Below are 13,627 nucleotides of genomic sequence, written 5' to 3'. Positions count from 1 at the left end.
AATATGGAGGACTACCTAGCAGCAGGTTTACTAGTCCTCTGGGGATAATCTCCTACTGAAAATTCAGTGATTTTATCTATACTACAGCAAGCAGCCCAGTAAGTGAGACATCATTGGAATCAGGGTATCTGCCCCTTCTCTGCTCTCAGATTTGTTGCAAAATACCTGGTGACAGAGTCTCTTTAATGCAGTTGACCCAGTGCTCTGAAGAAGGCCAGTGAGCCAGGAGGTTGGCTGTCCTCCCAATGGTCTCACAACATTCCTGTGTCCTCTGATTGCTCGGCTTCCTCTGTTATCTCTCTGTGGTGCTCTGCACCTTTTGCTCAGCTTTACTTCCCCGCTTCCTCCTCCCTGGAACTCTCCTTTCCCGTGAAATAACTCTCTTCACTCTTTCCCCTTTGCTACAGGGTACAGTTGTACTGTGTAAAATGAAGAAATCATGTTATGCACGTCTGTAACTACTCAGGCTACTTTCACACTGGCGTTTTTTTTAATATGTCGCAATGCGTCGTTTAGGGGGAAAAACGCATCCTGCAAAGTTGTTTGCAGGATGCGTTTTTGCCCCATAGAATTACATTACCGACGCATTGCGACGTATTGACACACGTCGCAACCGTCTTGCGACGGTTGCGCCGTGCTGTGGCGGACCGCCGGGAGCAAAAAACGTTAAATGTAACATTTTTTGCAGCCGACGGACCGCTTTTTCCGACCGCGCATGCGCGGCCGGAACTCCGCCCCCACCTCCCCGCACCTCACAATGGGGCAGCGGATGCACCAGAAAAATGCATCCGCTGCCTCCGTTGTGCGGCACAACAAACGCTAGCGTCGGAATCTCGGCCCGACGCAATGCGACGGGCCGAATCCGACGCTAGTGTGAAAGTAGCCTCAGTTACACCTCGACCTGTGCAGACATAAATGTGACTGTTGCAGGGCCCAGTACAGACTTTGCATCAGGGCCAACAAACATGACGATGTGCATGCGGTATTTTAATGAGTGGGGAACATGCATTTCCTTTTAGAATGGAGCATATCAGTTGGCGACTTTAAAGGTTGTTTATAGGTTTTACGAGACATGGCATCTGAAAGCAAAACTAATGTGGGCGGAAATACATCTTTTTTATTTTCATTTATAGTAAAATAAAAAGCTCGAGTCTTGTTCCAAGAAATAAGACACATTAACTTTTTCGATACTCTAGCGCTAGTCAGATAAGCCCCTCCCCTCTGTCATCACTCTTAGCCAATCAGAGAGGTAAAGAAGAGTGGCGCTTTTTCTTGTCTAAGTAATTCAGTTTTGGTCAGACCTTGAAAAAGCTTTAATGAGTCCTGTCCTAGTAAAAAAAAATGTTTTAGCTTCTTATATACAGATGAGCCAATGTTGTTTAACTCTTTAAGGATGTGAGCTAGTAAGATACTTAAAGGGATTGTTCTATGAAAACAAGTTATACCCTATCCTGTTATATCCCTAACTCGCACCAATAGGCAGAACAGGGCACTCTTCGTGGTTAGAAGGGTACGGCAGTGGGCATGGTCTTCCAAGTGCTGCACTCTGCTTTTTCCAACATCCCCAAGAAGAATGAACCAATGTTTTGGCTGAGATCTGGGCTAATCTAGAGGGTTTTTGCACTTCTAACTATGGATAACGCCGTTAATTATATTCCCATAAATAACCCCCTAAGGGTATGCGTCCACGTTCAGGATGGCCGGCGCTTTGGACGGAGTGGAAAACTCGCTCTGCCCAAAGCGCCGCCCCCTTCTGTAGACGCGATGATTCCGGATGTGTTCATTGCACACATCCGGAATCATCGCACCCCACACATAGGGCCCTGTGTATTACCTTGCGGCGGCGCAGCGGTGCCGTAAGGTAAACGGACATGCTGCACTCTAAAAAGACGCGACGCATGTCCGGAAACGCAGGGCCGCCGGTGCGTGTTCGCACGCATAGTGGAGACGGGATTTCATAAAATCCCCTCCACTATGCTGTAACATCTGGATGCTGCGGATTGAACGCTGTGGCTCTACGCAGCGTTCAATCCGCAGCTATTCCGGATGTAATACGGCCCGTGGACACATACCCTTAGGGATAACAAAGGTACCTTTGGTCAGACAAACATTTTTTTTTTACACAAAATGTTGACCAAATGTGCTAATGAGCATGAGCAATTTTCCATGAAATTTCTGAACTCGATGGGCCGAATAATTATGACAGCTGTCATAACACAGTCTTAAAGGGAACCTGGCAGCTGATACTTTCTACCCGCTGATCAGGCAGCATGTATCAGGCACTGGCTGTATGATCTCAGCCATATATGTTTAACTCGGTCCAGCTCGGTCCCCGAAAGCTATTGAACTATAGTTTTCTCTGAAATGCCACAATGTTTCAGATTTAAACATATATGGCTGAAAGCACACAGCCAGGGTGTGATACATGCTGCCGATTGATTGGGCAGAATGAATGAGCTGTCAATTTCCCTCTAAACATATGTGCTATGGTATATATTTGTGGGATCATGGGATGGATGTAGTATATAGCTGCTGCAGGTGTATGATCAACTTCGGAGGGGTTGTCTGCTCTTTACAACCCCTTTTATTAGATAGGCTCCCAAAAGGAGGCAAATTACAGCTTCCAGCAACCCCAGCGATCGGATATAATTTGTAGGAGAACTTTGTAAGACAAGCAATTTATCTACAGCACCTTCACAGGGAAAATTTAGTATTACACAATTTGGGCTGTGAAAAACATGAGGTCTCCCACATCTTCCTCCAGTATCCAGTATATCAAGTATTGACTGTATAACATTACCTATTCAGTTTATAATAAATTACTTTTGTCCCCTAGTTAAAGATAGAACAAGGTTAGGGTAATCTCCAAGATGTCAACTCAACATAAGTAAACCACTTAACTTAAGAATGTCTACAACTTGTCTCCCCTCCTCCTACACTCAGATATATACAGCTATACAGCAAGCCACGAGCAAACAAAGCCTATCTGTAATACTACAACACCCTGATGGACTCCGCAGTTTGTAGCATACAATTGATTTAAATTCCATACAAAGTAATAAGCATATTGTCATATTTGATTTGTACAATGTCACTATTTTTAGTCACCCATCGGACAGGATCTTGCGTATTCCAGGTTGTTGCAGCATGTTAACAATCATTGATGGCTTTTTATATGACACCCACATCTGTACAGTTAATTAGGAAGGTAACATACTGAATATTTTAGATCTATATCTTGGGCCTGGGTTGCACCACGTCCTGGTCTCAGTTCATGATTTTATTGGGGGCTTCCTTCTTAATCCCCCAAATATGGAATTCAGACACACTCCAGATAGAACTCTTGACTTCAATTAACCAAATGGAGTCCAAAATATGAAACTTTGTGGAGTGTGTACTGTATGTTATATGTTAAAGAAGAACATTTTGATGGTGAAGAAAAATTAGAATATTTACTTATTGGATCAATGTTTAGCTTTGCTGATTCAATACGGTCTATCAACCCCAAAAGTGGACATTCCATTGGTGGTGGAGCTTCCCATTGAAGAAAAGTTCTGCCAACATTTTGTATCTGCTTTCTATGAAAAGCAGACATCAGTGAGGCGAGACACTTTGCCTATACATTAGATCAATATTGGATTCTGCCAAAGAAAAAGGTATACACCAACAAAATCAACAGTATTTGATTTTGGGCTAAGTTGACTTTGAATAAACTCTTTTAAAGATCCCTATTCGCATGATGGTCAGATTACTGGTGAAGGAAGATCTACCATTGTGGTCTTTTTGGTTGTGAAGAGTCTAGAAGACTCCACACCAATATACATCAAACTGTTGGTGGTCCTCTCAAAGAAGAAAATGTCTATCTGAATGAACATTCAAGAGAGTCTAGAATACTCTATGCCCATACACATAAGATGATTGGTAGATCCTGCTAAAGAAGGAAGAATCAACCAACATAGTCTATCTGATTTTCACAAAAAGAGGAAAACAGAATAATCCAGAAGAGTATTTACCATTGGATAATTGGTGGATGCTGTCATAGAGTAAAGAATCAACAAAGGTGTCTACTTTTGGTTGACAATAAGGTAGACCAACCCTGTCTGACACACAACTTGTCTATAGACATTTCACCACCTAGCTCCTGCCAAAAAAAATCTACCAACGTGATCTATCAGATTTCTTCCAACGAAAAGTTTGCATCCATGTGAATCTAGAAGATCCATTCCTCATGCTTACTAGACTAAAAGTGCATCTTGTCAAGGAGGGAAGGATACGCCAACAGCGATACTGAGTATTAACAGGGTGATAGGTTTCAATGTTAGTTTAGTTGTTTAAAGTTTCCTAGTTTTGAGCAAACAATGCCAATGCTTATGTTGCCATCATTGATAAGCCTTATCCTACAGGCTAATATTTACTGTCAGCTATAGCTCAGACATGGAGCATGGGGCATGAAGTGGTGGTACACGTTATGCTTATCCGTTACCTTTCTGTACCCGTGTTTCTTATTTGGTTAATTTTTACTTATGATCTGTATGACATATGATTGTTCTGCAGGGTGTTACATAGTAAAAGTAGTTGACAGCTTAGGGCTGTACTGATTTAGGGTGCGGTCTGGTATTTTGTTTCTTCTGCAGTTTGTTGGCTTATGGGTAATTAAATCGTAGCATTTATAGAACTGTCACAAAGGTGCTTGGATACAAAGACGTCTGCATTTTTTACAAAGCAAAAACTTTATTCGGTAAAAATCTTTTTCTTACTTTATAGTAAAATAGGCCCTACAGTGTAAACATTTTCGAAAATGGGACCTCTTTCTGCTGCTTGTTTAACCCCTTAGTGACCTTTATTTTGACCTTAATGCCAAAGCCAAATTTTACAATTCTGACAAGTGTCACTTTATGAGGTAATAACTCTGAAATTCATCAACGGATCTCACTGATTCTCAGATTTTTTGTGACATATTGTACTTCATGATAGTGGTAAATTTCTACACTATGACTTGCATTTATTTGTTAAAAAAAAAGACAAAAACGAAAATTTGCCGAAAATGTTGAAAATTTTGCAATTTTCAAACTTTAAATTGTTATGCCCTTAAATGAGAGAGTTATGTCACACAAAATAGTTAATAAATAACATTTCCCACATGTCTACTTTACATCAGCACAATTTTTAAAACATAATTTTTATTGTTAGGAATTTAGAAGACTTAAATTTCACCATTCTAAAAACAGGACCCATATGGTACACAAAAACATATCCAAAACGTTTTTTAACCCTTCAGTTGCTTCACAGGAACTGAAGCAATGTGGAAGGAAAAAATGAACATTACATTTTTTTCACAAAAAATTTTACTTTAGACTCCAACTTTTTCTATTTTCAGAAGGGAAACAGGAGAAAAATAGACCACAAAATTTGTTGCACAATGTTTCCTGAGTATGCTGAAACCGCATTTGTGGAGGAAATCTACTGTTTGCTCAGCAGAGCTCTGAAGGGAAGGAGCGCCACTTGACTTTTTGAATGTAAAATTTGCTGGAATAATTAGCAGCCATCATGTCGCACTTGGAGAGCCCCTGATGATCCTAAACAGTAAAAACACCTCTCAAGGATTTTATCCAGAGATATAGTGAGGATTTTGAACCCACAGGTACAACACAGAATTTGATAACATTAGGTCGTCATATTGAATACGTCATCATTCGTGTGAGCTCAAGTGCTCGCTACTCCTGTTTGCATCGGGTGCTCAGGTATGTACCAATTATCACGGGTGCTTGAGTGACATACTCAAGTCCCAATCCCACATGTTTTGTGGCTGTTAGGCACCGAAAAAAAAAACATGCAGGGGATATACGCGACACTATGTGCATACCCGAGCAACCCGATACAGACTCAAGTAGCGAGCATTTGTGCTCAACACTAGCCATCGTATCGTCATAACTTTTTTTTACTTTTGAAAAAAAAAACATTCTAACCCCAACCCTAAAGCTAACACAACCCAAACCCTGACCTTAACCCCAACTGCAAAGAATGGAAAAAATTAAATTATCTAACTATGAGGGTGACAAAGGGGGATTTGATTTGCTATGTTGTTTCTTTTGATCACTGAAATAGGGTCTATCACAGTGATCAAAAAGAACCAATAGGAAAAATAGGCAGATTTCGGGGGGGGGGGAAGGCATACTGTTCGTGAGGCCGTGATTTTTTTTCAGGAAGATGACGCGGAGGGCCTGGAGACGGATCAGGAAGGACCAGGGGATGGCAGGGCATCATTTCTCTCTCTAAAGTGTATATTAGGTCAGAAGAGAGAGAAATCATTGTAACAGCGTACACACTTTTTTTGTGATTGCAATTACTCACTGAATAATGGCGATCACGTGATTGAGGACCAGAATGTTTGGCTGTGATCATGTTCTACATGGTCTCCACTATCCCCGGTAGCCGAGACCCTATAGATTTACCGACCCTGTGGGGCACTACAGCCTTATTCCTGATTGCCGTTTTAAAACAACGATGAGGGGATAAGGCCCCTTAGCGGCCACCTTTTTTAAAGCGTATCTGCGGTCAATAATGGGTTAATACCAGTAATTCCCAAACTCCAGTTTTCACAACCCCCACAAGTTATGTTTCAGGATTTCCATAGTATTGCACAGATGAGAATTCCTGATGCCTTGATGATACTTGTGCAATACTAATACTAAGGAAATCCTGAAAACATGACCTGTTGGGGGCCGTGAGGACTGGAGTTTGGGAAACACTATTCAAAACCACTGGTTTAAGGGGGTACAGTACATGTTCATGACCTCATTCAAAGGTTCCTATCTAGTAACTGTTCATGGGGCAAGGAAATTGGTTAACGTAAGCTAGAATCTCCCACCACCTACCACTGATTGCATAGGACATTAAAGGTGTCCATACACCTTAAAGAGGACATGTAACCAGCAAAAGTAACCAGTTTGTGCTCTTATATTTGGACAGAGACAATATTTTTCTAATTTTGGTTATAGACATTAGCACAATAAATTCTAAACAAAACAATTCAGATGCAGTTGAAGTTCAGACTTTCAGCTTTCATTTGAGGGCATCCACATTAAAATTGGATGAAGGGTTTAGGAGTTTCAGCTCCTTAACATGTGCCACCCTGTTTTTAAAGGGACCAAAAGTAATTGGACAGATTAAACAATTTTAAATAAAATGTTCATTTGTAGTACTTGGTTGAAAACCTTTTGTTGGCAATGACTGCCTGAAGTCTTGAACTCATGGACATCACCAGACTCTGTGTTTCCTCCGTTTTGATGCTCTGCCAGGCCTTCACTGCGGTGGTTTTCAGTTGCTGTTTGTTTGTGGGCCTTTTTGTCTGAAGTTTAGTCTTTAACAAGTGAAATGCATGCTCAATTGGGTTGAGATCAGGTGACTGACTTGGCCATTCAAGAATATTCCACGTCTTTGCTTTAATAAACTCCTGGGTTGCTTTGGCTTTATGTTTTGTGTCATTGTCCATCTGTAGTATGAAACGACGACCAATCAGTTTGGCTGCATTTGGCTGGATCTGAGCACACAGTACGTCTCTGAATACCTCAGAATTCATTGGCTGCTTCTGTCCTGTGTCACATCATCAATAAACACTAGTGACCCAGTGCCACTGGCAGCCATGCATGCCCAAGCCATCACACTGCCTCCGCCGTGTTTTACAGATGATGTGGTATGCTTTGGATCATGAGCTGTACCACGCCTTCGCCATACTTTTCTCTTTCCATCATTCTGGTAGAGGTTGTTCTTGGTTTCATCTGTCCAAAGAATGTTCTTCCAGAACTGTGCTGTTTTTTTTAGATTTTTTTTAGCAAAGTCCAGTCTAGCCTTTTTATTCTTGATGCTTATGAGTGGCTTGCACCGTGCAGTGTACCCTCTGTATTTACTTTCATGCAGTCTCTTTATGGTAGATTTGGATATTGATACGCCTACCTCCTAGAGAGTGTTGTTCACTTGGTTGGCTGTTGTAAAGGGGTTTCTCTTCACCATAGAGATTATTCTGCGATCATCCACCACTGATGTCTTCCGTGGGCGCCCAGGCCTTTTTGCATTGATGAGTTCACCAGTGTTTTCTTTCTTTCTCAGGATGTACCAAACTGTAGATTTTGCCACCCCTAATATTGTAGCAATTTCTCGGAGGGTTTTTTCTGTTTTCGCAGCTTAAGGATGGCTTGTTTCACCTGCATGGAGAGCTTCTTTGACCGCATGTTTACTTCATAGCAAAACCTTCCAAATGCAAGTACCACACCTCAAATCAACTCCAGGCCTTTTATCTGCTTAATTGAGAATGACGTAACGAAGGGATTGCCCACACCTGTCCATGAAATAGCCGTCGAGTGAATTCTCTAATTACTTTTGGTCCCTTTAAAACAGGGTGGCACATATTAATTAGCTGAAACTCCTAAACCCTTCATCCAATTTTAATGTGGATACCCTCAAATGAAAGCTGAAAGTCTGAACTTCAACTGCTTCTGAATTGTTTTGTTTAAAATTCATTGTGGTAATGTCTATAACCAAAATTAGAAAAATGTTGTATCTGTCCAAATATATATGGACTTAACTGTATTTAAGTTTTTTGGTCTAATTTTGTTGTTAATTTTAGCATTTAATTTGCTATTGCAGTTAGAGATAAGGCCTTTTTTATTTCGTGCTTTTTTATGTTATTTAATAATGGGGCATGGCTCACAGGTTAATTATGCAGAGCATCCTAAAGACACGACCCCCAAAGAATATGTAAGCTATGCCCCTTTTGTAAAGTCCATTAAAATTGATACTACATTAAGGGCCCATATCTCTGGAACCATATGGAGGATTAAAGAATTACAAAATACAAAACATGGCATGCTCAGGAGAACAGCAGGAATAAAATAAGAGCAAACCTGGCTACAGGTCACCTACCTAGCTACCTCAACAGACTCCATCTTATACATGGAAATGGATAGTAGGAAGATACAACTGTTTTTTGGATACAAAAATTGCAAAACCTTTATTTATAGATATGCATAAAACAGGATATTCCCATTATTCTATGAAAAAATGGCGTAAGAGTTTTTCTATGAGTTTCGAACTGAAGCTCAGTCCTTACTCGTGGATTAATTGTAATTCATCAGAATCAATCATCAATTTAAAACATGTAGAAAAGTCCTTACACCTTTTCTCATAAAGTATTGAGTATATCCTGTTTTACAAATAAAGGTTTTGGTATTTATTATCCAAAAAATGACTGGATCTTCCTACTTTCCATTTCCATGTCACCACTGAGCAGGAGTGTTTTTTCAGCCGAGGATTGCTGGCTACTTCAGCGTGAGTGAGCTGGATTATGCCTTTTTTGCCTGACCCATATACATATGCATGTACAGCCTGGGTAGTTATCTTCCAGCAGATCATGAACCGATGTTGAAATTCAGCAAGGCTGATCCTTGTCTTCCACCACATCATTTATTGAAGGAGTGTTGGGAGCCTCATTCATAAATCATTGTCTGCTGGTCCCACTGGAATCAGTGGGCTTGACCAACTTTCCCTAATGTGTATAGGAACCTGTATAATCTACCACAATGGTATGTGCACAAATGTAGTTGGAGTATGAAATATCAAATTAGATATACTCTAACATTTTGATTTAATATTTTCCCATTCAAACAAGCCTGTCCAGATCAGAAGATTCAATTGCCAAAGCCACCCATTAAGGACCTCTATCTATAAGTGGAAGCTGTCTAATTCTCTAGATCATCTGTGGAGGTGCAGAAGAGCAGATGAACAATACAGGTTTCCTCTTAGCTTAGCTGATCTTTAGGTGTGCAGTGGATGATCTGTGGCCATCTTGTTACCAAAGATCCATTCTACAGAAAAGAAATTTTCTCAAATGGACCAACCCATTTTAGGGAACAACATGGACGGTTATGAGGTACGACCAGCGATGACAATGGTGGTCTCCATAGGAATAATGAACTCCAGTATTGTCACTGAAAGTAAAAATATTACCAGCGTTTACGGTACTTGAATAATTAACCCATTTGTGACCATATCTTTGATTTTCCGAATTTTACCACTCCACTGTTTATTTGAAAACTAAAAAAAGTATATCTTCTATATCTTCAGATACTTCACCGTCAGAAGTCACCAGTCTCAATGCTGCAAACAATATTGGTGTTAACTCTTTATGTGCAATTTGCGGTGACCGAGCGACAGGAAAACATTACGGGGCTTCCAGCTGTGATGGATGTAAAGGCTTTTTCAGAAGAAGCGTCAGAAAGAACCACATGTACTCATGCAGGTATGTTGGATCTGCATATAGAGCAATTTACTGAATGAAAATGGGTTAATCAATAGATAGGTGAGACATGTAGGTCTGCTCATAAATTCATTGGCAGTAGGACTTCCTAATGAATCAATCAGTCGGAAAGTCCAGTCTTCAATGGAGCAGTCTCTTCAAGTGATCATTTCCAACAATAGGCCTTTATGATATGTCAATGAAAATGAGGTGACGTTCAGGAAATCACTGAGCGATCTCACACTCAACTTCCAATAACTTAATATTTCCAATGGAAAACCATGCAGGTGATTCAGCCACAATGGGAAACATGTACGCTAGCTGGAAGGACAAATTGTGAGGTCCTTTTCATGCCTAAAGTAAAAATAGACCCTGAAGAACTCATGCATTAAGGTACACATGATTTGATAAATATATTAGTCCTTGTCAGATGCATACAATTGTAACCTAGCAGCATGTCAAGGAGACCAGAAAAGGAAAAAACAGGGACCATGTAATGATGTAAGGACCAAAGACAATCAACACTCACACTGGCGGCTTCATCAGGGGTCTCATTTTCATAAACTTGATATCGTATATGTTTTTCATTGATTTTACGCAGAATTTTTTTTCCAGCTTTGCAGTGCATCACACTATAAAATGAATGGTGTTATTTAAAAGTACAACTTGTGCCACAAAAAACAATCCCTCATAATTTTTTTGTAGACGGATATATAAAAAAATTATGGCTCTTGGAAGAACGGGAGGAAAATGAAAAATTGGCAGCCATTTCGGCTAGCTCTACCATGTGCAGAAGTGTTCATTTGGTTGATCGCATATCTCAAGGAAATAAAAAGCATCTGTAATTCGAAAATCAGATCATTGACTTCCTCGACAGTCAAATGTCCCTTACCCGATACACATTAGATGTTGGTGGGTTCAGCTAACATTAGTCTAATTTATATAGGGAGCTTAATTCTTTGCTGTATCCTACCTGTGGGGAATTCAACCTTTTGCATACTGATCTTCTGAATTGTGACCTACCTGAAGTCCTTCCAGAAGGGATAGTAGTGTAGTCCCAGAGCTTGGTTCTCCACCATCTTCCAAAATTATAAAACATCTGTCAATGGAAATCTCTAGCCCAACAAAGAGTCTTTTGAAAGTAGGATTTTTAGTAAGAAACAATGTGAAAGGCATTACAGACTGCAGCACTGTGATATTTTTATTGGTCATTATGGGTAATTCTAGGAGAAGATCTAACCATAGGTTTGATGAGTAACACTCCCTTTTTTGCCTCATTTCAGGTTTGCTAGACAATGTGTGGTCGATAAGGACAAGAGGAACCAGTGTCGATACTGCAGGTTAAAAAAGTGTTTTCGGGCTGGAATGAAGAAAGAAGGTGAGTGATACTTTTTATTAACTGCTTCAATTGCCCTGAAATGGCGCCCACCTAATGAATTATAGGGAATTTCCTGTTGGAGACAAGCGCCTCGCCTTCAGCAGTTATGGTTCAGGTGGTTCCAGTCTGCAGATAAGCAGGGTAGTAAATGTTTTAATGTCGTACATTTTATTTGCTTAGTACATAGTAGATCAATTTAGATAATAATTAAGAAATCAATATCAATCAACCCCAATATCACCAAATTCGGCCAACAATCTAATGTATATGGGGCCCCTGACTACCCTCTTATAGATGATGTTTGGGGAGGTAAGGATCCCGCATGTCTGATTTCTGACTTTTGTCTAACTGAGCTCCTGTGTATGGAAGAGTCATGTGAGACAGTCTTTGCAGGCTGACCAATCATCCAAACCATTGTTTGGCTGGGAGGTTTCCAATGGGTATGTGGGGTTTTATTTCCAGGGTCTGTTTTGGGCAGATATGTAGTAAATTTGTTGGGAAACATCTGCTTTGGGCATCCCACATCAATGGCACAACAAGGGTTAGGCTTCCAAAGAAGAAAGATTGTGTCTAGTAGTTTATGTTCCAATATCTAAACTACCAGTTTTTCATTGTCTTGAAAGTGCTAGAACATTTCATGTTAACATTTGGGGGTCACACAAGAATGGCACAGACACATGGCACACGGACAACACAATGACACATTCAGACTCTTGGGGTACCGAACCATGACATATAGAAACTAGGGGGACAGAACATTTTCAAATTAACATGGTAAAGAACAAGTACACAGTAAAACTTGGGGTATGGACCAATAACACACAGATAATTAGGGAGTCACTGTAATAACACATTAACACGTAGAGTTATAGGATAATGAGACACTGACACTTGGTGTCCAAGAGAATGACACATTGATAATTGGGGTACAGTATGATTGGACACTGACACTTGGGGTACTGGAGAATAACATACTAACATAGTTAGTAAGGCCGAAAAATGACATTTGTCGATCCAGTTCAGCCTATATTCCATCATAATAAATCCCCAGATCTACGTCCTTCTACAGAACCTAATTGTATGATACAATATTGTTCTGCTCCAGGAAGACATCCAGGCCTCTCTTGAACCCCTCGACTGAGTTCGCCATCACCACCTCCTCAGGCAAGCAATTCCAGATTCTCACTGCCCTAACAGTAAAGAATCCTCTTCTATGTTGGTGGAAAAACCTTCTCTCCTCCAGACGCAAAGAATGCCCCCTTGTGCCCGTCACCTTCCTTGGTATAAACAGATCCTCAGCGAGATATTTGTATTGTCCCCTTATATACTTATACATGGTTATTAGATCGCCCCTCAGTCGTCTTTTTTCTTGACTAAATAACACTAATTTTGCTAATCTCTCTGGGTATTGTAGTTCCCCCATCCCCTTTATTAAATGAATGTGTCAGGATGAAATTTGTCCTGACACATTTCATCGGGGTGACAGGACAATGACAGACTTGGGGTGACAGGACACTGCGATTGCCGTATTTTGGATTTGCCCCCAGATGCTGTATCTCTACAATTTTTTGTCCGCTCGTCACGTCCCATATTCATCAATATTCTTACTTCTGTTAATGTTTAATGTTTTTAACACTCAGGCCATGACCAGTGGACGTTGAGCAAATATTTGGGTGGGGGTGGGTCCCATTTAACCAATGATTGGGGAGCTTGGAATGAAAACTCCTCCCGCAAGGTTTCCATTCATTTTAATGGAGGGCACAGTCTGGCAGGTTAATAGTATGCTATGGAAGGCGGATCATGTCGAGTACATCCTATCTATGCTGCAGGAATTGCACAGCGCCATTGGGCATTATGGGAAATTCACAGTGCCAAGCTTGGCAAATTGCACCACGTATCACTTTATGAGCTAAAATCACTAGGTACACACTGAATGGTTCCTTAGTTCACCCCGCATA

The 13,627-nt window shown here is 40.6% G+C and overlaps 1 protein-coding gene across 2 annotated transcripts in view; it reads left to right on the top strand.

Moving 5' to 3' along the window:
• HNF4A (hepatocyte nuclear factor 4 alpha) overlaps nt 1-13,627 on the top strand; it is a 201,907-nt gene that overhangs the window by 175,587 nt on the left and 12,693 nt on the right. For both annotated transcript variants that reach the window (XM_069751255.1, XM_069751254.1), the window contains exons 2-3: nt 10,120-10,294; nt 11,575-11,669. In XM_069751255.1, the coding sequence (XP_069607356.1) occupies nt 10,120-10,294; nt 11,575-11,669 (270 nt within the window). The remainder of the gene's footprint in view (nt 1-10,119; nt 10,295-11,574; nt 11,670-13,627) is intronic.

Source organism: Ranitomeya imitator, chromosome 2 (genome assembly GCF_032444005.1).
Source record: "Ranitomeya imitator isolate aRanImi1 chromosome 2, aRanImi1.pri, whole genome shotgun sequence".
Lineage (NCBI taxonomy): Eukaryota > Metazoa > Chordata > Amphibia > Anura > Dendrobatidae > Ranitomeya > Ranitomeya imitator.
Note: the sequence above shows the minus strand (reverse complement) of the source record. Positions and strands in the feature narration are given on the sequence as shown.